Source organism: Apodemus sylvaticus, chromosome 1, assembly GCF_947179515.1.
Source record: "Apodemus sylvaticus chromosome 1, mApoSyl1.1, whole genome shotgun sequence".
NCBI lineage: Eukaryota > Metazoa > Chordata > Mammalia > Rodentia > Muridae > Apodemus > Apodemus sylvaticus.
Window position 1 is genome coordinate 104,640,502 of NC_067472.1, and position 22,945 is coordinate 104,663,446.

At 50.0% G+C, this 22,945-nt stretch overlaps 1 protein-coding gene and 1 long non-coding RNA gene across 5 annotated transcripts; one reads left to right on the top strand and one right to left on the bottom strand.

Moving 5' to 3' along the window:
* On the bottom strand, window positions 1–5,118 carry LOC127664984 (uncharacterized). The gene is made up of 2 exons (XR_007973298.1): window positions 3,785–5,118; window positions 1–510 (listed from the first exon to the last, which is right to left on the bottom strand). It is a non-coding gene; the product is annotated as an uncharacterized LOC127664984 (long non-coding RNA).
* A 140-nt stretch (window positions 5,119–5,258) lies between these two features.
* Window positions 5,259–17,343, top strand: Atg16l2 (autophagy related 16 like 2). 4 transcript variants are annotated; one of them, XM_052157248.1, is made up of 18 exons: window positions 5,259–5,476; window positions 7,107–7,206; window positions 8,211–8,313; window positions 10,196–10,269; window positions 10,421–10,672; window positions 10,859–10,924; window positions 11,395–11,508; window positions 12,588–12,650; window positions 13,181–13,289; window positions 13,649–13,754; window positions 14,479–14,549; window positions 14,767–14,838; window positions 14,951–15,071; window positions 15,370–15,475; window positions 16,263–16,412; window positions 16,585–16,632; window positions 16,721–16,822; window positions 17,060–17,343. In XM_052157248.1, exons 1-18 carry the CDS (start codon window positions 5,350–5,352, stop codon window positions 17,145–17,147), a joined length of 1,872 nt encoding a protein of 623 aa, XP_052013208.1. In that variant the 5' UTR covers window positions 5,259–5,349; the 3' UTR covers window positions 17,148–17,343. The 4 variants fall into 4 exon arrangements, with proteins under 4 accessions (XP_052013208.1, XP_052013224.1, XP_052013215.1 ...); XM_052157264.1 differs by lacking the exon at window positions 14,767–14,838; XM_052157255.1 differs by lacking the exon at window positions 12,588–12,650.
* The last annotated feature ends 5,602 nt before the right edge of the window (window positions 17,344–22,945 follow it).

Genomic DNA, 22,945 nt, shown 5'->3' on the forward strand with positions numbered 1-22,945 from the left:
AGCAACAAAGCGGAGAAAGTGTTTATTTCGACTCACAGTTTCAGGATATGGTCTATGATGGCAGGGGACCCATGCAGGGAGAAGTGTGATGCTGATGGCACAACCACGGAAGCAGGGCATGATGAAGGCTGTGTCCAGTCTACTTTCTTTCTATTCAGCCGGTGACCCAAGCCCATAGAAAAGTACTGCCCATGTTTGGTTGGCTCTGCCAACCTCAATTAACCCACTCTAGTGCATCTCTTACCAACATGCCCAGGGACTTGCTTTCATGGTGATTCTAAATCCCACCAAGTTAGTGTTCTTGATAACTGGTCAGTTTACCTCAGGGAACATGTGGCTGTTTGTACTTCCCTGGAGATGACATAGCAAGCTGATAGGTGTGCAGGATAAGGAGGCTCCAAGAGTTGTGCACCATTTCAATGGTCCTCGGTAGCTTTTCTTGCTGTGGGGATGATGTTGACAGCCTGAATGGATTCTGAAGACTTTTTTTTTTCTTCTAAGAATCTGCATCTTTTATGGTAGAAAATGAAAGTATTTTACTGTGAAACACTATAAAGTGTTATAATGCAAATATTTTGAAACCTAGAAACAACAGAAAAAAAGTTGGTTATATTAAAAATGTGCAGTTGCTCTTAGGAGGGTAGCCTGGGAAAGCATGAATTCTGTATCAAGAAACTGATGTTTTGTCTGGTTTTTGATGATAATCTCACTCTGGCCTAGAAATCATGGATGACCTTGAATTTATAATCCTCCTGCCTTTACCTCTCAAGTAGTATATACTTAGAGGCACGTCAGCACTCACAGCTTGTTTTGTTTTATTTTGAGACAGAGTCTCACTCTGTAGTTCTAGTTGACTGGAACTCATTATGTAGACCAAGCTAGCCTCAAATTCAGATCCTCCAGAAAAGTAGGAATAGTAATTGATGCATTGTCTTTCACAATGGATACAAGCATTGTCCTTTCATTCAATGTGAGTTTGTACCATCTGGAAGAGGCCACTGCTGAAGTCAAAGGCCACACTGAGAGCATTTCCACCTGCCTTGGATTGGAGTTAAAGATATAGGCTACAATGCCAAGCATCTCAACTTTAAAAATATTTATTTTTATTGTATGTGTGTGGGTGTACCATGAATGTATTCGAGGAATCAAGAAGAGGGCGTCAGACACTCTGGAACTGGAGTACAGGCACTGTGAACCATCATGTGTGTGCTGGGAATCAAACCCTGGCCCTAACCCCATGCCCACCGGTTTTTGTTTTTTTTTTAAAAAATATTTAAAAAATGGTTTCATTATGTGACCCTGGCTGTTCTTGAATTTTTGATTTCTCTGCCTCCCAAGTGCTGCAAGAACAGAAGTGGGTATAATATCATGTCTAGCAGTTAACTTCATTACACCATGGTTTTTATTTTGAAATGGGATTTTGCTATGTAGCTCAGGCTAGCCTTTCACTTTGTAGACTAGACTAGCCTCAATCTCGTGATAATTCTCTTATTTCTGCTGTATACATGCTGGGATTATAGGCAAGTGCCACCACAGGGGCTGAGATTTGGTGACTGGGTTAGGACAACCTGAAACACTGACATCTGCCAGGCTTTTGGTCTCAGTCCATCATGCGCCTGCACATCCTCTTTGGATGGCCCCATTCACTTCCATCTGTCTGCGTAGGACTCTCAGCCCCAGACTCAAGCCTTTCTCCAATACCGAGGACATCCTCTTCAGGTCTGCCCACAAGTTCCTCTGTGCATTCAAAACTCTCTTTTTGGCTGACCTTTTCCTTGGTTGGAGGAAGACTGATATTCATTGCTATGTTCTGGTACTGACCATCTCTGGCTATGGGATGGGTAGCAGACACCTCTCACCTTTAACAGGTAGCTTCACACTGGTGTATTCAAACTATAATAGCCAGATATCTGATCAATGTCGTAAGACCTAGAAAGTTGCCAAGGACTGGGGTAGGGAAGGTGGAAACACTGTGATGTGTATCTTGTCTCTACCCCATCCTTTCTACAGAGACTTGAGCTTCAAAGTGAAGGTCTCACATCTCTCTTCCTGCTTTGATCTCCCATGGAGTCTCCCTTGACGTCCATTCAGTGTCTTCATCTTATCCAGTCCTCAAATATCTGTGCATGTGCTTCTGGGAATCTGACCAGGGCATTGGGCATACCAGGCTCGCATTCTACCTCTGAGCTATATTCTCGCCTCAACTCCCTACCTTTCGGGTGCTTTGGAAGCTGCACAGACATCTATCTGCCTTCACAGAGCAGAGGCTGTCCTCAGGGGCCATTGTGAAAGTTCTGTAGAGTGTCAAGGGGTGTGGCCTGTGTGTAGCTGGGGGAGAGGGTGAGTAGGGAGGGAAGCTTTGACTCCCCCTGTTTTTGTCTTGCTTCAGATCAAAGCCCCAGGGTCTGTTGCATACTAGGCAGGCGCTCTGCCCCAGCTCTTCACACCTCCAGTTCTCACTAACACTTCTTTAAATGAAATACACTCAAACAACTTGAGTTTGACTTACTTGTCAAGCACCCTTCTGCCACTTCATCTCACTCCACTGCTACTGTATTTCACTGGAGCAGATCCACATTCCTTGTGTCTATCTAGCCTTGACCCAGTTTCTACTGTAATATGGTGTCACCCCTTCCTCTTTCTTGCCCAATTTATAGCATTAGCCACTATGAAATGATGCTGAAACTTCAATTTTTTCCCCATGAAGGGAAGAGACAAGAAGTTTGTGTTCATCCCATCTTGAACAGTCCTCCCTTTAAAGGACTGGTCAGTCCCGGGTGCACACACTGTTCTAGTGTGAATACAGACGTCACCCTCAAGTTATGCCCAACAAGTCCATTGCCCAACAAGAAAGAGTATTGAGAGCTGGAGACATTTAGGAAGTAAAGTCGTGTAGGCTCCAGCCTCCGTAGGTGGAACTAGTGCCATTGTGGGGGAGATTTGAGGCCGGACTGTGCAGCAAGTTATCTCAGATCTGGGGAGGTGTGGTCAATTCGAGGCCAGCTTATCTCTGAGGGTAAAAAGGAGGGTTGTCAGGCTATAACTCAGTGGTAGAGTACAGGGATTAAAGACGTGCCACTACAGCACGTCTCGGAAACAAAAATTCAAGGGTGTGGCCCATGTGTCAGCCTCCCCAGGCCCCAGGGGATGACTCGACAGTCATGTTCACAGAGGGAGACCTAACTGAATGCAGTAGGTTAAAATATTTTTTCAAAATAAATAAATAAGAACCTAAGAGAGCTGGGATTATGTCAGCACACTCTTCAAATCCTCTACCATTCAGAAATGACAAAACTATTTTAAAATTTGGAGCAGCATTTTGGGAGTCCAAAAGGCATTAGGTGTGCTGAAAAGATGGCTCAGTAGCCGGGCGGTGGTGGCACACGCCTGCCATCCCAGCACTCTGGGGAGGCAGAGGCAGGCAGATTTCAGAGTATGAGGCCAGCCTGGTCTACAGAGTGAGTTCCAGGACAGCCAGGGCTACACAGAGAAACCCTGTCTTGAAAAAACCAAATCCAAAAAACCAAAAACCAAAACCAAACTGAAACGAAAAAAGATGGCTCAGTGCCTTAAGAGCAAATTATGTCCGTGGCACCCGCATTGGTAGTAAGACTGCCTGTGACTTTAATTCCAGGGGTTCTGATGCTTCTAGACTTTATAGGCACCTGCACTCATGTGCACATACTCACACACACACACACACACACACACACACACATGCACGATTAAAAAGAAATCTTTAAAAATTATTAGGAAACCTGCCCCCACTTGACTTCCTACTTACACATGCAGCAGTGTGTAGGCCTGCGGATGGGCAGGCTGTTGCCACAGAAGCCTTAGCTCTGAGCAGGCCCCAGGAAGTGCTTCTGAGTACAATGTGTGAGCAGAGCCAGACTTCCAGTGGAATAGGAGGCACAGCACAGTGGAGAAGCATCCAAGGCAGACACATGCAGGACTAGGGCCAGGTCATGGTGTTTTGAGACAGGGTCTTGTTATGTACCCCAGCTGACTTGGCACTCACTGTGTACCCCAGGCTGGCATTAGTGCTGGGATCACAGTCATGGGCCATCCTGTTCAGCTTCATCATGGCTCCAACGTACAGCAGATACACGCTCCCTCGGGTGTCACTTGCCTTTACTGTTTTCCAAGTCCGGTAGCAGACCCCCATCAGTATCTCAAGGCTTGTCACCTCCAGGGCCTGGAGGGCTGCCTGACATTGCGCCCTCCACCTCCCGCCCCCGGTTTATTTCCTAGGGATAACCAGTTCTGCCTTCACTAACTGAGGCCAGGGCCCCCTGAACCTTCCTCGGTATGTCACATTCTAAGGCTGGGCCCACTGAATCTCTCCTGTCATTCTTTTACCACAGCCTTTATCTGCAGAATTCTTTGCTAGAGACAATTTCATTGCAATTCCCAGTGAGCCCAGCTTCACTGTCAAATGTGCTCACAAGAGATGTCTGTGTTGTCCAGGAGAGGCAGCAGATAGGCCCTGAGTCAGAGAACACTGGGTTGCTGGCGACCTCAGATACCTACTACATACAGTTGCAGACAAGGAAGCCCCTTCTCTCCTCTGAGCCTGGAGTTTTCCAGATAAACAGAGACTTTTCTTAGAGCCCTAATTCTTGCTACCAACTGGACCTCTAAATCTTGCTCCTCCCACGGATAGTTCTGCTTCCTGTCCTAACAACTCTGAAGCGCTGGACCTTGAATGTAGACCCTCGCACAGGTTTAGCAAGAACCCTGGCGCTGAGCTGCTCCCACCACTCGCCTGCATTGGTAATCTTCAGGTCATCAGACAGGTTCCCTTGTTCTTTTCAGGGCTTAAGAGTCCTTTTGTCTCCGCTCCCTCTGGGTAATGGTCTTAGTTGATCCCTTATAAACCCCCACTCAACTGTCACCATGTGGGTGACAGTGGGGCTCCTTCTGGAAGTCTTCTCTGTTAGACTGCTTGTGCCTGGTGTTTGTGCGAGTACAGCCCAGGGGTGGTGGTGGGGTCTCCCCTTCCGGGAACTCAGTGCATCCTGCATCCTCAGCTTCTGACACTGGTCCAGGCAAGGCGAGGTTAAGGAAGGCGACCCTGAGGCCCCGCCCTGAACGTGCCCACGGGCGTCAGGGAGGCTGCATTCCCCGCTGCTTACCCGGGGACAGAAACGCGCTCCTTTGGGACTAAAGGTTTTGGCCGGGCCCCAGAAGCACCTGCTTTGAGGTGTCCGGATCTCCCCGACAAACGGGCTTGGTACAGCCCGGGGATTCCCCGCCGCTGCCGCCCTGACGTCACGGAGTCCCCGGGAGGCTCCGCCCCTCCCGCTAGGGCAAGAGCGGTGCGCGGCCGCTAGGGACTCGGCGGCCATGGCGGGACCCGGCGCCCCCTGCGATCCCTCTGCGCCCGCCGCCGTCTGGAAGCGCCACATCGTGCGGCAGCTGCGGCATCGGGACCGCACGCAAAAGGCGCTCTTCCTGGAGCTAGTGCCGGCCTGTGAGTGCGTCCCCGGGGGCTCAGGGATGACTGGCGTTGAGGAGGTGGGGCTCCCTGCTCGGGGAGAGGGCTTGTCCCGCCGCTCGACTTGTGACTCAGGGCAGCGGCGCTGTCTTGGTTCCCGAGGGCCTTGCATCTTGGAACCTGTTACGCCCCTCTCTGGACAGGCAGAGTCCCTGCCTGCCGTTTCCAGCTGCTTAGCCCTCAGGACTCAGCTCGGCTACCCTTGAGCATCCTAGACACAAGCTCTGTCTCAGTGCTGGTTTTGTCGAGTGCCCCTTGTAGGGCCTGGTCTGTCAGTTTGGTCCCAGAGTCCAGTTAAGGAAGGTAGGCGTGGCCAGAGCAGCCATGGTAGCTGAAAGGAAGGAGCAAAAGTCTCTGGTAGCTTCTGTTACGGATAGGTTATCCTGGTGTACGTTCGTTGAGCACCTTAGTGCTTAGCAGATCATAGCTCGAGTGGGGCCTGGGGTTTCTTTAGGTTGCTTGTCGCGCCAGAAGAAGTTAAACTCTCCTGTGGTTATTTCTGGGCAGTTTGGCCGGGAGGAGGTGTGTGCACTCCATCCGAGGAACACTGGAGCACATCTGTATTTACTGCCTTTTGGTCAACTGTGACTGTGTGTTTGAGGCTGAAAGTCTAGCCACTCCCTACTGCTTCCTCACTTGGTACTAATTTTGATGCACCCACGCAATCAAACTTGTTTTCCTTGGAACTTTGTAAGTGCTGGCTCTCTCTTGGGGTCGTATCCCTCTACCTCCTGACAGCCTCGCTTCTCCAACTGCTTAGATGGGCAGTGGGACTATTGGTTTAAGGGAGGACCACCCTGGAGAATTGTAAGGGAGCAGCAAGACTGGGGATCTCGTCTGTTGTTTTGGGTAATTCAAGTCCTTTACCTCAGATTTCTTACTTGCTAATGAGGCACATTGTGACCTAGTATGCTGGGGTAGGGGTGCTTGCAATGCCTTGGGGGTCTAGGGTAAAGTTTTGAGAATTAGTCGAGGTCCAGGAACCTCTGTCACCGTGACAGAGAAGGAAGAGAGAAGAGGATCTGGCCCGAGTTTAGCAGCCCCAATCCGCCTGGAACTGGTTTTTAAAAAAAAGGAATGGATGTGGATGAGAGGGTCCAAGGTCTAACCATCTAACTTGGGAAGATTGTTCAAGAACTTTCAATATGGACCTGGGGGAAGCTGTTGGGTGGAAGTGAGAATTACTTCACTGTAAACCTTGAGGCCTGGGGGGAAGTGACTTGTTGGCCTTACACAGGTGGCTTTGCTTGTTTCAACACGCTCTGGCTCAGACTTTGCCTCTGACAGGGTGAACTAATCCCAGGCCCCTTACTTTCCTTCTGTCTCTCTTCCACTGCTACCTAGCCATGTCTGTCCCCAGCACTGGTGGACTTTCTGTTCTTGTCTCCTGGGTGGGCTTGGGGGCCTGTGCTGTGAAGACACACTGTTGAAGAGGCTTTGCCAGACAGCTATCCCCTAGGAAGGGGCAGAGCCCAGCCTCCAGGGCCTTCCCTATTCCCAGGACCCCTGGGCTCCTGCAGCCATCCCAGTGTGAGATAACTTGAATGTCAGGAGTTTGCTGGCAAGCGGCAGCCTTTGCCACAGGCTCACCCTTTTGCATCCCCAGATAACCATCTCCTAGAGAAGGCTGAACTGCTAGCCAAGTTCTCAGAAAAGTCGAAGTCAGAGCCAAAGGATGTCATCTCCACCCCACGTCAGGACTCGAGGTGAGTTGTCGTGGGTGATGAGAACTGCTTGTGCCTGCCTCTTCACTGTGCTCAGCCCTGGCACCTCATCAGCCTGTGGCTCCCATCCCAGGGCCGTGCGAGGGGCAGCAGGAAGCCTTTTGAGTCCTCCCAAGCTGGCTGCTTAATATTGTTTCCCCTGACTCTTCTTTGTGCATTTGCCCCCTGTCCAATCCTCTTCTCCTGTTTCCCCTTCTGAGTCTTGTCCCTCTTCCTGTTCCTTACCTGATACCTTCAAAAAAGGAGGCTTGCTGCCTATTCCAAAGAGCAGGGAAGGGGTTGGAGACAGGGTGCAGTCTAGGCAGGCTGGAAATGACCTTGAATTCCTGGGTTTCTTGCCTCTACCTTTGTGGTTGGGATTACAGGTGTGTGCCAACTTATTGCGCCAGGCTCTCCTTTGCCTGTTTATGTGCTATTTGTATGTGATCACTGGAGGCCAGAGGTTGACATGTGTCTTTCTTAATTATGTTTCACCTTAGTTTTTAAGACAAGGTCTTGCACTGAACCTATAGCTAGCAGATTCAACTTTCTCAGCTCTTGGCAAAAGTGTGCCAGTTTCTTTAATGTGGGTGCTGGGGCCCAATCTCAGGTCCCTACTCTTGTGTGGCAAGTGGTGTGGCAAGGGAAGCATCTTTCCAACACTGAGCTATTTTTAACAGATTCTCAATATGTAGCCTCGGCTGTCCTTGATCACAGAATACTGTTTTGGCTTCCAGAGTTCTGGGAAAGCAAGCGATTGCTTGCCATTGTGCTAGCAGGCACTTCTCGAGGGTCACTGGTAGGGGTCCAGGGTCGGGACCATCCTGGAGCTGAGAAGTCATGGAGAGCTTGTTATTTCTGAGACGGCTTGTTCTTCGATCGGCTTCCACCTGCCCCCCTCCCGAGAAGGCGAATGGCTTCTCAGGCTTTTTATAGGGCACTCTTAGGGTAGACTTTGGGCACTAGGGTGAGAGGAGGGGCCATGAATTCTTCTTATTGGTTGTCAGGGAGGAGGTCTCAAGGACAGGCCCTGACCAAGTCTCATCACAAGCCTCTCTGAGGGTGAAGTGGCAGCAGGAGAAGAAGGGGCTGCAGCTGGTCTGTGGTGAGGTAAGCAAGTGGGGTCTGAGAATGTTGGGGTAGGAGAGACGTCCGCAGAAGCCAGGCAGTGAGTGGTAATGGCTTTGCTGCATTAGCTCAGTCAGTCCTCCATGACTTTATAGTTGCAGAGGACTACGCTGGGGCTTAGAGATGTGGACCCTGGACTCGAACCTTTACCCACACAAAACTACTTTCCGGGATTCTTCGTTCGCTCTTTCAACAACTATTTATTGACAATCCAAAGAACAGGGAGTGTGGCCATAAACAAGACCTGGGCCTGTGGGTTTCCATGGAGACTGTGATGAGCCAGTAATCACAAGTCATTATAGCATGTCTCCTCCCCTGCCTGACATAGGTGGGAGCGGGTTAAGAAGACATTTGAGGGCCTCTCCCCAGTGTGCTATGTGGTTATAACTTGACAGTGGTGTGACATTATCGGGAACAGATTTATGTAATCATCATGATATTGTTTGTTTACAAGATCTCTTTCTTGCTACCTCTTTTCGTCACACCAGAACGTCTCTAATCCTCGGCAACCACTAATCTATTTCTACCTCTACCTATCGTTTGAACTTTGAAAGCAAGTGACAGGCAAGGGGAGGAGATGGCAATTGGCTTTCTCAGTGTTGAAAATGATAAATAAGCTGGAGTGGCAGAGGCAGATGTCTGTGAGTTCAAAGCCAGCCTGGTCTACAAAGTGAATTCCAGGACAGCCAGGGCTTCACAAAGAATCCCTATCTTGAAAAATATAAAAAACAGAACAATAAAGATAGATGATACTATAATTGGGCTGTGAAGGAATGGGTACTCTACCTACCTGCACGGAGTCCCTCTCCAGGCCTCTTACCTGCAGAGTTGTGTCACGGCAGGTGAGCAGCCCTCGCTTGCTCCTCAGGCCCCGAGGAGAAAGAATGGGGAACAAGTTAGTAATAAGTGTCCCCGCTGCCATCCGTGTCTGAGCCACAGGTGTTTATTCTGATCTTCTCCGCACTGGAGGGCACAGCTTTGCCCTGGGATCTGTTCCTTACCAGGGCAAGGCTGTGCCCACTGATGAGGCTGTATCCCTGTGGCCTTCTCAGTTCTTAGCTCTCAGCTGAAGGAATGCCAAGAAATTCTCCACCCAGGGCTCCAGGACTGAGTCTGGCCCCTGCTCTCCCGCATTCTTGTTCTTGCTCTTGTGTCTGTGAAGTCTTAGTCTGAGGGCTGCCTGCGTAGGCCAGAGGTAGGGGATGGGCTAGGAAGCCAGATGTTGGGAGATGGGAGAGACCTCATGTCCCTTGCACCTGCTGAGTGCACCATTACTTTATGTGGCGCTTAATGTAGTTAGGTGGCCTGGGTTCAAGTAATCAGGTCTGTCACTTAGTTGTGTGACTTTGAGTGAGTCACTTAATGGTTGTAGGCTACCTCGTGTGTAAAATGACAATGAAAATGGAAGTGCTTCCTTTGGTGCTGTGGAGACTGAGTCAGTGTGTGTAGAGAGCTTGGGGCAAGGCATGACAACTGCCAGCTAATAGTCTGTCATTATTGTAGATTCCTAATAGTAGTTCTGGCTTACCTTGTGATTAGGAAAGCACTCCCCTGCCATTTTACAGGTACGGAAATGGCGCAGATTCCTCCTGCCAGATTCCTTCTGCTGCAGGTTAAATATCTACTGCAGGGTGGCCAAGAAAATAAAGGACATCAAAAATAAAGGACATTACTAGTATTGACGCTTAGCGGTCAGACTCTAGAGCCCGCCGATCTGAGAATTATCCCATGAAGCTGCAGGGCATCCTTATGCAAGATCCAAACTTATCTCAGCCTGGCTACCTTGTCAGGAACCGGGCAGAGAGCTGGTGGCTGGCAAGGTTCATCCTGCAAAGGTGCCCATGCCGCCACCTGTCCTCCCCAGATGGCTTACCAGGTGGTGAAGAAGAGCGCAGCCCTAGACACCCTGCAGTCACAGCTGGAGGAGCGGCAGGGCAGGTGAGATGAGAGTTGGGCCTGGTCTCTACCCCAGGCAAGGAGGTGGGAAGGGCCCCTAGAGCTTTCCTCTAGTCCCCAGGCAATTCCTAGACCTGTGTGTGGTTGGGGGTTAGAGGACCCACGAAGACACTGGCAAATGCTTACTTTGTAGGCTGGAAGCCCTGCAGGCCTGCGTGGTGCAGCTACAGGAGGCGCGGGCTCAGCAATCCCGGCAGCTGGAGGAAAGGCAAGCCGAGAACGTGGCGCTGAGAGAAGCCTACGCGACGCTGCTCGAGCAAGCTGCGCACCAGGAGGCGGCACTGCGCAGGCTCCAGGAAGAGGCACGCGACTTGCTGGAGCAGCTTGTGCAGCGCAAGGCGAGCGCTGCCGCTGAGCGCAATCTACTTAATGAGCGTAGAGAGAGGTGAAAACTCTGGGTCACGCCCTTGGGGAGGCAATCTGGATTCAGCCTGGTTAAAAGATGTGGGGAGGTGGGCGAGTGTGGGGGAGGCGAGGACCCCCTCCACCGATCAGAAGGATCTCCTTAGGCTGTGGTGCCACATCTGCAAAGCACCTCCTTTAGCCTTTAGGATGCTTTTCTCTCTGCCAGGGCCAACCAGGCTCGGGTGTCTCAGGAGCTGAAGAAAGCTGCTAAGCGGACTGTGAGCATCAGCGAGTAAGAATGGGGAGGGGAGCCGGGCGGCGGTGGCGCATGCACGTCTTTAATCGCAGCACTTGGGAGGCAGAGGCAGACAGATTTCTGAGTTTGAGGCCAGCCTGGTCTACAGAGTGAGTTCCAGGACAGCCAGGGTTACACAGAGAAACCCTGTCTCGAAAAGAAAAAAGACCAAATAAATAAATACATAAATAAACAAAAGAATGGGGAGGGGACAGGGATGACTCTAGTATTGGGGAGGTGCCCTGGGATGTGTGCATGACCTGCAGTCTACTCGTAGCCAACTCCTGCTAGCTACAGGTACACCAGGTGCCTGTGTGCACAGGTCAGGCCACTAAATATGTGCAGAGATAATGTGTGGTCACTCAAGCCAATACTTAGCAGCTAGCGACTATCACCTGTTCTTTAGTGCTGCGTTAGGGAGGGGCAGGCTTCCCCTTTGGTCTTCTTGAGTTGCTTTTCTCTCTCAGGATCCCAAACACTCTAGAAGATAGGACCAAAGAGGAGACTGTGGCTCTAGCTCCTGCCACTATGCCTGAGTTCTTGGAGAGTGAGACTTGTGAAAAGTGGAAGAGGCCTTTCAGGTGAGCATTCAGTTATTCCCGAGCTGGCCCTCTACCTAGGAGGCTGTCCACATCTTCCAGGACCAGATTTTGGAGAGCCCTGTGTGCATCCCAGTGCCGTGAGGCAGTGTTACCTCATTCTCCACTTCCACGAACCAGTGCCCTTGAGGGTGAGCTGTGAGGCTTATAAAAGGGTGCCACTCGTAGGGAAGTAGACAAGACCCTGGGACACTCAGGTGTCCTAGGTTTGTGTGTGTGTGTGAGAGAGAGAGAGCACGGGAGTGTATGTGTATGCCCACACAGGGGCATGAGCATGTGTGCGAGATTAATGAACACACCTGAGTCTGAGCCTGTGTCAGAGCGTGCTCGCACTGGAGATCAGATGGGAGCTTGAATCTTGGGTGCCCCTCTGCTGGCCTCAGACTCAGTGTGTAGTCAAGGATGACTTGAGCTCGCGATCTTCCTGCCTTTACCTCCCAATGCTGGAATTATAGGCATGTGCCAGCCTATCTGGCTTCCACTGCATCTTGATTGGCCTGACACTGGCTGCTCCTTCTTTCCCATTTGTGAGCCTGAAGGCTCTTTTCCAGAAGACTTTCCTCCAGGGACCTATGTCCCTGGGACAGTGAATGAAATCTGAGCATCATGAAATACTGCTTCCCCACATTCCTGGCAATCCGAATGAATGTAGATATCCCAGCATAAACATATTCTTGGGTATTTGGGGGGCTGCTTAGCAAGCTGGGGGTTTCCCTGCTCTGCCTCAGCCTGGAAGCACCATTCTCTTCCTCAGCCCTCTCCACAGGCTGAGCTTGCTCTCCCAGGAGATTTTCTTGGTGAGCACTTAGGGAATGAGACTCTTGGTACCATTTTGGTGAGACTCAGGGAGGTGTTCATTATCAGAGCTCTCCCTCCCTCCACCCTTCTGGGAGGGTCTATACCAATCCTCTCCTAGTCTTCAAGGAGTCAAGTTCTAGTTCCTGCCTTGAGTGAGTGAGCGTGAGCCTTTTCAAAGATCCTTAGCAAAATACACGGATCAGTGATTGCCGCTGGCACAGCCGTGAGCCAGGCTCTCAGTGTGTCTCTCCGTTCTGCCCCAGGTCTGCCTCGGCCACCTCCCTGACACTGTCCCACTGTGTGGATGTGGTGAAGGGACTGCTGGAGTAAGTGTGTGTGTGCGTGTACATGTGTGAAGGGACTGGCACCCCCTGTAAGGCCTGAGCATAGCCTTGGTCTGTCTGTCCTATGGTACCCGTTTGTCTGTGCATCTTGTTGGACTCCACAGGCAGGATCTGGGTGGATAGCTCAAGACCAACACTTGATAATTATTTTCCAGGTTCATAATGCTCTGTCCTTGTTCATAGGGGACTGGGCGCTAGTCTGAGGTTGATTGATCAGTTGGGAAACTGAAGCTCAAAAATGTCTAAGATTTCTTCAGAGTTACTTAGCCTAGCAGTGGTAATGCCATCCCTAATGCTTCTCTGTAGCCGTCACCCTGTCTTATGTCTGCTGCTCTCAGCATATGGTGCCCACATCCCCACAGTGGTCAGGTTGGGCTGTGGACCGTGTTTACTGTGCTGTGGGTGGTATCCTGCCGCTTTCCACGTCTGCTTCTTGCTGCTGCCTCAGGAGAGCTTAAAAGTCCCCATGTCAGCAGGCTTTGTTGAATGCTTTTCTATCCCCATCTCTGTAGCTTCAAGAAAAGAAGAGGCCATTCAGTTGGGGGTGTACCTGAGCAGCGGTACCAAAGCATCCCCATGTATGTGTCTGCCCAGATGCCTTCCCAGGCTCAGGATGTCTTGGTAAGGAAGGAGCTGGGCCACATCCCTGAGGGGCCAATAGGAGTGTTCAGGGGTGGCTCAAGTGGGCCGGAAAAGCAAGGCTGGAGGAGCTTGCCCTCAGCCTGTGGAGGGAGCCACACAGCATTTTACAGTGGAACACAGACTAGCGAGAGGGAGGAGGACACACGCCCAGCATGGAGCATGGGTGCGTTTGCCCCATGCTGGGTTGAGAAGACCTTCTAGGGACAGGTTTCAGGTTTGCCAAGGCCCTCAAAGAGAACTGCCAATCCAAGAACAGGTGTGAGAAGTCCTGTGAGTGGGCACAAAGAGCCACGCACCGGGAAGGCGGGGTGCCAACCCCTCCCACTTGTTTTTTACAGGATGCCCATCTTTCTGAGGTCAATGCTGTTTGTTTTGGTCCCAACAGCAGCCTCCTGGCCACTGGAGGGGCTGACCGGCTTATCCACCTCTGGAATGTTGTGGGAGGTAGGCTCTTAGACCTGTCCTCCGTCCTCCCCTGCTAGAGGACTCCTGGGGGAAGATGGGTGTTGAGCTTACTGCTCTGAAGGACAAGCCCTGGGTTCAGACCTGCAGAACAGGGAGGGCTAAGCCCAGATGGCTGCTGCTAGACAAGGTTGAGGGACCTCTGGCCCCATCCTGAAGGCATATTAGAGCCAGGGGTCAGGCAAGTCCCTGGGTCTACCAAGACACATTTTAATTTTTAGATAGGTTTTTCTTATAGCCCTTGCTGGCCTGGAACTCACTATGTAGTCCAGGCTGGCTTCAAACAGAAATCTATGTGCCTTTGCTGCTCTGGTGCTGGTATATTCTGTGCCAATGTACCCTGGAATCCTGTTCTAGTATCACTTGCACTGCCAGAAATCTGTGAGGTGACCAACACTGTCCACCTGTACTCTCTAGGGAAAGGGACTCAACACCAACTCTGGAAGGCTTCCCAGAAGTGGGTCTCCAGCTTGCCCAGCCTGACCTGCAGCATGACCTAGGGACAGTCCCCTGCTCTGCTCTTCTCCAGCATTGTGAACTGACTAGTTGCCCCTAGGAGTATACAGCAGTTAGAGGAGGTGCCGCCTCCACCCCAGAGCCCAGGCCAGACCAGCCATTCTGTCTTCTGCGTACTGCTCTGTGTCTGAGTTCCTCTATTTTGTAAGGTTAATAATCTCATTCCACTGCCCCTCCTCTGCTCGGTCAGGTCGCCTGGAGGCCAATCAGACCCTCGAAGGCGCTGGCGGCAGCATCACCAGTGTGGATTTTGACCCTTCGGTAAGGAGACGTTGCCCCACGGCATAAATGTCACTTCAGTCTCCACGATGGGCAGGGGGCTCTGGGGCCTGAGGGCATATTGCGGGTCTTAGAATCAACTCTAGAGGAGCTAGTTCCCCTCGGTGACTGGGAAGCTTAGAGGCAGCTCTCTGGCCTGAGGACCAATGGTTTGCCAGACCCATCGTGGCCCAGGACCTTTCCTGCTCCCTCTCTCCAGGGCTCCCAGGTTTTGGCAGCTACTTACAACCAGGCTGCCCAGCTCTGGAAGGTGGGAGAGACACAGTCCAAGGTGAGGCCTGGCTGGAGAGGCTGCCTAAAAAAGGGTTAAAGGGTTGTGACTTAAGATTTGCGGAATGGTTATTTGTGGGGCTTGGATTCATGTGTGGTTTCTGTGGGGACAGGAAACATTGTCCGGACACAAGGACAAAGTGACAGCTGCCAAATTCAAGCTAACAAGGCACCAGGCAGTGACCGGGAGCCGAGACCGGACAGTGAAGGAGTGGGACCTGGGCCGTGCCTACTGTGAGGCCCAATCCCATTTGCCCCAGTGCAGTCATCGGGACCCTTACCTTGCTATGTTGTGGTAGCTTTGGGATTCATAATCATTTGGGCTCAAACCTCTAATGATTTCCTTCTCTGTCACTGCTGCTCGCTTCCTGCTTTCTTGGTGACCCTGGTCTTTGGTAGGTGAATTAGAGATAGCTTGAGCCCTAGGCTGGGAAGGCCTGTACTCCAGTCTTGGAAGGAGACCTTACAGCCACCACATTTAGTGGCTCCTGATGACTCTCTGAGACTCTGGGATCTTCCCATTGGTCCTCAGGTTCCAGGACCATCAATGTACTTTCCTACTGCAATGACGTGGTGTGCGGGGACCACATCATCATCAGTGGCCACAATGACCAGAAGATCCGGTTCTGGGACAGCAGGTGATATAGGCACGGGCTGTGGCTGTTAGAGGCCCCTGAGTCTTCGTTCCTTTCTCTGGCTGTGGGAGGAAGGGTTATTGAACCTTGGAGAAGTATGGCTGTCAGACCGGCACTGCCAGTGGGTGGCTTCTGCTGGGCATGGTCTTTGAGGGTTCAGCATGTCTGGGGAGCTGTGCCGCCTTCCTAGTGGCTCTTAGTCAGCACTGAACTCCTTCCCAGACCTTACAGCCAACACAAAGAACCATATATATACATTATATGTATATATATATACATATATATGTATGTGTATGTATATATATATATATATATATATATATAATCACCACTTTTTAGTAAAACAACAATAAAAGAGTAGCTGCTTTTTAAAGTACTAAGTCCGTCATTAGGCATGAATGGCTGAAAAGGCAGAGCTAGAGCTTGGCAAGTCTCTGCAGCCTCTCTTTCTGAGATTGCTCCTTTGCTAAGGGTTGAACCCAGGGCTTTGTGTCTCCCAGCCCTTTTTAATTCCTATTTTGAGACAGAATCTCAATAAAGATTCCCAGGGTGGTCTTGAACTTATGATTTTATGATTCTCCTACCTCAGCTGTGATTACCTGCCCGTGCCAGCATATCTGGCTATCACTGATACTCTTTAGTGATCCAACTCTAATCCGTAGTGGGAGGGGACCGTAGTTTTGTTAGCCTCAGCCCCAGGGAATAAGTTACCCAGGGATGTGGCCACAAACAGCCTGTCAAATGTCCTAGGATGTCTCTTCCTCATTCCTCTCTATCCCGAACTCCACAGGGGCCCTCACTGCATCCAGGTCATCCCTGTGCAAGGCCGGGTTACCTCCCTGAGCCTCAGTCATGACCAGCTGCATCTGCTGAGCTGTTCCCGAGACAACACACTCAAGGTTATCGACCTGAGAATCAGCAATATCCGACAGGTGTTCAGGTACTGGCCTGGGCCAGTTGGGCCTCTCCTGTGCAAGGCAAGTCCTGGGAGGTACTCCCTGGTAGACCTCTCTAGACTAGAACCTGCTGAAGTGCTGGTCCCCTTTCACATCTGGAGGAAGGCTGGCACACTGGTAGCAGCTTCTCTGACTGCAGCCCTATTCTGTCCTCAGGGCGGATGGCTTCAAGTGCAGTTCTGACTGGACCAAAGCTGTGTTCAGGTGCATCTGGGAGGTCATGCCTATGTAGCCTGTGTTTGTGTGTCTGTTCTGTACATCTGATTTTCTTTTGTTCTGCTGTTCTGTACAGCCCTGACAGAAGCTATGCACTGGCAGGCTCCTCAAATGGCTCCCTGTACATCTGGAATGTAAACACTGGGAAACTGGAGACCAGCCTACAGGGACCCCACTGGTGAGCAGCCTACTGAAACTTCCACACACAAGTCTTCCATGTTCTGATATGTCCCCAGACCTTTCACAAGCATTTGGGCCCATCACCACCATCCTGGGAGCCCATTTTACAGATAAGGAAATTGTCTTGGGCATACAGAGGCTTCTCAAACTGCCTGTTGGTTGGATGTCCAGGGTCAGAGTCAGGCTGCCTGCCTGCCCCTGCTGCCCTCCTCAGGCCTGTTTTCCCTCTCTTCAGCACTGCTGTCAATGCTGTGGCCTGGTGCTTCTCTGGGAACCATGTTGTAAGCGTGGACCAAGGCAGGAAGGTGGTGCTCTGGCACTAGTGGCACAAAGGCCCTGTATGAGATGGACTCTGTTCAGAAGCCTGAAGCCAGAGAACAGAAGCCAGAAGCCAGAGAAAAGCTTCCCTGTGAGCTGGGGTTGGGGGTCTACTGTAGAATTCATGTGAGGGCCAGGCAGGATCTGGCCTGTTTGTTAAAAATCAAAGTGTGCATTAAGAACCACAGTTTTTTAAAAATCTATTTGTTTACTCTCTTCAGTGTTAAAAACTGTACCTAAGCCGTGTCTCGCCTCTTTGAAGCATCTGGGGGCACAGACACACTTAGAGAGCTAGGGCCTTATAGTAGAGCTTCTGCCTGGGAGGTGGGCTGTTGCAGTCTAACTGTGAGAGTACATGAAGAAAGGCCCACGCAGGAGCAGCAAAGAGCAGCTTTGCATCTAGGGAGCAGTCCTGATGGAAAGGGTGAATAAACTGATATCAGAACAGCTGGCAGTGGCCTGCCTGGAGCCTGGGACCATGGCCTGAGCTGTAGTCCTATCTTCTGGATGATGGGTGGTCTCCTCCTGCCACTGTCTCCCCTTGTATGTTACCTCTGCCCCTTGCAGCCACAGTGCCAGGCTCTGGGGCGACTGTGTTAGTGCTCTCTCTAAAGGGACCTTCAATCCCCTAGTCTTGTCCTTAGTTTCCTTAGCTTTTGTTGTTGTTTGGACAGGGTCATATTATGTAACCTATCTGGTCAGTAATACATGTCATAGCTCAGAGTAGGCTCAGAACTTGTGGAAATCTGGCCTTTGCCTCAGTTCTGGGACAGCAGGCATTGACTGCCCCAGCTCTCAGCATCTAAAGTGTCATGGTCAGCATGGTCAGAAGTCTCCTTTCTGCCTTCAGAGAAGTTCAGCACGTTGGTCTTACCCATGCTTCTTCCTCTGCCTTCAAAGTCCTCTCCCAGTGGCGATTCAGGTTATCTTCTGGGATCCCTTTATTGTCAGCCTATCCTCACCTGTCAGGCTCAGTGTAAGAGGGCGTGGTTCCGTACTTCCAGTTTGCCTCCCTTCTCAACTGTAAGAGTAGGAACAGTGTTCCCTGCCTCCAGTCCTGGCTCAGAAGCTACAGGAAATACTTCCTGGGTGGTCATATTCTCTTGCTTTGCAAGTTAAACAGTCGAAGGTTCCAGGGATGGCACATTCTTGCAGTTCCAACTCTACCCCTCAGCCTTGGCCCGTCCCCTTGGCATAGTTCTCAGTGGCCACTAGGGGTCACTAGTTTTCTGGTCAGCAGGAGTTTTATTTTTCCTTTCTGCCTTTCTTCTGGGAAAGACTAATACACTCAGTGGCCGCCATTCTTGAGGACCACCCAGACCTCCCGTCTTGCTCTGCTCTCTGCAGCTTTCTTTGTTCCTCCTAAGCGCTTGTGATGGGGTCATGTTCTACAAGTGAGAAGAGAGGCTTGAAGGTTGTCATTCAAGGTCACACAGCTAGACATAGCTGAGTGGTTCCGCATCACACCTTGGAGCCTTTTAGTTTGAAACACAGCCTCAAAAGTACTCACTTATGTAGCTGAGTGTGACCTCCTTCCAGCTTGTGCCTCCACCTCCCAAGTGCTGCCATTACAGATGTGTATCCCCATCCCATATTGTGTTGGACACTGGAAGCTTGGGGCTTTGTGTGGGTCAGGAAAGCAAGCTACAAACTACATCTTCAATCCCCACCCTCTCTTTTTATACAACTGTTTCATGTTTGAATATTTTGCTCGCATGTATGTAAGTGCATTGTGTGTGTGCTTGGTGCCCACAGAGGACATCTTAAACTGAAGTTATGAGCTGTCATGTGGCTGCTGGGAACTGAACCCAGGTCCTCGCAAGAGCAGCAAATGCTCTTGACCTGTGAATCATTTCTCCAACCCCTGCACCACAAAACCAACTCTTTAAGGGACAGAGGCTCTCAACTGACCAGGGCTTTTCCACCAGGGGCGCACAGAGCTGTGCTTAGCCTGACTCTCCCAAATGCTCTTCCACCTTGGATTCTGAGCTGAAGATTACATGTTGAGAAGAGAGAGTGAGTCCTAGGAGGCCACTGCTCCAGCCACAGCACGGGGCCAAGTCCCTCCAGATATTTTCTTTATACCTCAGGTAGTAGTGAACTCTATTTTAATGGTGCAAAAGCGTTTCCTAGGGAATGTGACTCACTCCTGGGTACAGGGACCCCTCTGTCCCTCCAGTTCCCCTGAGGGAGCTCATGTGAACCTCAGAGGAAGAGCCAAGGCCAGCAAAGGAGAGATTCCTAGGGCTCCTAACAAAAACTGGAATGGCCTGAGCTTGCCTAGCATCAAAGCAGAACTGTATGAAAGCGGGCTTAGGATTAGTTGGCAGATGCATGCTGAGCATGCATGAAGCCCTGGATTCAACCTCCTGCACCACATGAAACTGAGTATTGTATATTAGCCTGGAATCTCAGCATGTAGAAGGCAAGACGATCAGAAACTCAAGGTCATCATGAGTTGGAGGCTAGCCTGAGCTACATTACTACTGCTCAAAAATTTTTATTTTGGATTTGGTTTTTTTCAAGACAGGGTTTCTCTGTATAGCCCTGGCTGTCCTGGAACTCACTCTGTAGACCAGGCTGGCCTTGAACTCAGAAATTCGCCTGCCTCTGCCTCCCAGAGTGCTGGGATTACAGGTGTGTGCCACCACCGCCCAGCTCAAAAAAAATTTTTTTAAAGAAGCCAAAATAGCAAAATATTGGTGAACTTTCTGATTTTCTTTGGCAAAAACTAGACTCAGGTTCAGTAGAGGGGACTGGCCTAGTCTTGTAGAAACCAGATTAGCTTCTGCTCCCACTCCTATCTTCTTATAAATCTCGGGGAAGTCATAGTGTCTTCCAGGCTGTGTTATGCACCCCTCCCCACTATGCAATGTCCTTCAGGGGCTGATATACAGATGTGAGGCCTGTTGCCTGAACTGGTTTGGCTCAAGCCTTACTGATCCTGAGACCCCCAGGGAAAAGAGACAAGTCCTGATGTAGGGATCCCACTGCCAGTCCTAGCTAAAGCCTAGTAAAGTACTGGAGTCTCTTGCCCATGATGTGAGAAGCCCCTCCAGTGCCCTGTAGGCAGTCTCTGGAAGAATCCTGACACCACTGTAGGCCCACCTGTGAGATTCATATATACCATGGGCACCATGTCTGCTGGAAATATATCCACTAGTAACTATCTCTGTTCATCTGTGCATTATCTTATTTACTCCTCCTGAATCTGAGGCAGTTATATTATCTTCTCACTCCCAAGTTAAAGTGAGGAAGCTGAGGGGTTGAGGGCTGAGACTTAGACTATGGCAGGCAAATCCACGTACGGCAGAGGTCGCCGGCGGGTCTTCATCCAGCTCATTCCCTGCCCCTTACTGCTGTGTCTGGCATCTAGACCTGGGAACCCTGCTCACAGGTTCCTATCTATTATGCTTCAGGATAACATTCCAAAAACATGTTCCTTGAACAGTGCTCTCAGGAAAAAACATGAAGGAGTCCTATGTGTCTTCTTGGCCACTGGTCCAAAGGAAAATAGTCCAAGAACAAGACACTCTTTGGTGTTCTCGTAGTTCTTGGCAGCTCATGCTTTTATAAAGCAAACCCAGCAAAATCCCAGAAGGAAACAACCTAAGCTTGTTATGTCAAGTTGCAGGATTTCTGGGGAAAAAATGTTTATTCTCCCCTTGACCTACATTTTCTGTAATTTGGTTTTATTTTTTAACGTGTGTGTGTGTGTGTGTGTGTGTGTGTGTGTGTGTGTAACTTAAACTAAATAAATGCAGATATTCATTGCAGCCAGATATGTCCTAAGGCTACTCAGAGATGGGCAGTAATTAGAACCAAATACTGAAGCTGTGGCTGGAATCCTCGGAGAGTATGACTGGCTTGGTCCAGGAATGGTATTGTAATACAGACCATAATTGCTGCTTTGTCTCTGGGGATGAGTCCAGGGACCTGAGTTTTTATTTTCTTGTTATTCCAAGAAATCCATGTCTGTTTTCAAACACTGTGAGCTTTTGTGTAATTTTCTCCTGCATCCAGAATAACTCAACTGATCTAGGAAGAGAACTGAATAAGCCCATCAAAGTCACTTCACTGCATCATTTCTAAAGATGAGGTAGTAGCAGCTGGGAGGAAAAGATGTTCTATTAGGCAGTGGCAGGGCTAAGCCAGGTAACATCCTACTTTGACTCTGATTTATGGGCCTGGGCTTAGAGAGGTATGGGTCAGGCAATTAACAGCAAGTCTATGGCTCGACAGCTTGGTCAGTTCCCGTGACAAAGGAAGTCAATATGGATGACACTGGGTAGGACAACTAGCTGAACTCTGGCCTAAACTAAAGACTAGGCCTCCAAGACTAGTGACAGACTTGAGAGTGAGCCTTCACTAAAGAAACTGTGTCCTTAAAGTCTTCTAGATCTATGGCACTTCAAAGCCTATCCTTCCTGTGGGTGACTAAGTGGCTAGGGGATGGAAAAGGACCCCTTGTCCTGACAACCTTGAGGCTGAGAGATGATAATGCAGATGGTGTTTATGTCACCCCTGCTACATACTTTGTCTCCTTCCTGAATCTAGGCTTCCCCTCAGGCTGCAGGACACAGGATCAGTCCTTGTGGCTGCTGCAAGTGGCCCAGCCAGGATTTACTAGCCCATACCCGACTTCCATGTCCATGTTGCTCCCCATACTGTTGGTAGAATTGCAAACTAATGCAATTCTTTTGGAGGTCAATTTGGCAAACATTTAACCCTTTCTGTCGAATTCTACATTTAGGAATTTGCCCAATATTTACACTGTTAACAAATTTGTAAAGAAGTATATACAATGATGTTAGCTTCAATTTCCTAGAAGCAAATGATAAGGTACTACTTAAATACCTGTCACTAAAGGCACGACTAAATAATTATACAGCCAAACAATTAAATATGCAGCCATCAAAAAGAATGACAAAAAAAAAAAAAGGCTGGCAAAAGGCTCAGTGAGTAAAAGCTTTTGCTGCAGGAGCGAGCTTGGCCACCTGAGTTCAGTCCCCAGAACCCACAGGGGAACACAAGCCAACAAAACGCAGGCTAGAGTGTTGCACATTTGTAACCTAGGGCTTCTATAAGAAGGGTGGTGCAGGATCATGAGGACCAGCTAGGTTCGAGTGCATAGCACAGCAAAAACAAACAAAACAAAACAAAACCAACCAAACAAACAAACAAACACAAGACTGGCCCCCGCAAAGTGAAGATAGCTATCTCAAAATTTGTCCTGATCCCCAAATATGTGCTGTGGTACACACACATGCTTGCACTCACAGATCATACACATAATCAAAAAGACAATGACAAAAACAAAGATAGACAGTAAATAAAAAGATGACATAAACTCCAGAGTATTATCTAATACTGCTCTAAATAAGCAGAGTAAACAACACGTGCCCAGGAAGATGCCTGGAAAGGCATTAACCCTGCTCCAGGTGAGTGCAGGATCTGTGAGTTCCTCCACACCCGTGGCTCAGTGAGTACGTTTTTATTGCACAAGCCTGGCCACCTGAGTTCAGTCCCCAGAACCCACAGGGGAGCACCTATGGGTTCTTCCTTGATTTGTGGTTGTTTGGAAGCCAGAGAGACTCAGCTTGTACCTAGATCACAACATGCCTCATTTTATGGTCCTGGCCTCAAATACATAACCTGTCTTTTCTTCCCTCTTGCTGGATGAGAATAGCGCCAGGATCCGTGTAGCCTGGGCGGACTCGCTTCCTGCTCCCGGCACATGGAAGGGGTTTGAGGATGGCCACAAGCAGCGGACTCTCTCGAAGCCTGCCTAATCAACTCTTTT

Excerpts from the sequence above, each read along its gene's own strand:
- Atg16l2 (XM_052157248.1), top strand. The coding sequence starts at position 5,350 with ATGGCGGGACCCGGCGCCCCCTGCGATCCCTCTGCGCCCGCCGCCGTC. Across the intron at positions 13,755-14,478 it reads CCTCTGGAATGTTGTGGGAG|GTCGCCTGGAGGCCAATCAG; the intron begins GTAGGCTCTTAG and ends CTGCTCGGTCAG. Across the intron at positions 15,072-15,369 it reads GGACCTGGGCCGTGCCTACT|GTTCCAGGACCATCAATGTA; the intron begins GTGAGGCCCAAT and ends ATTGGTCCTCAG.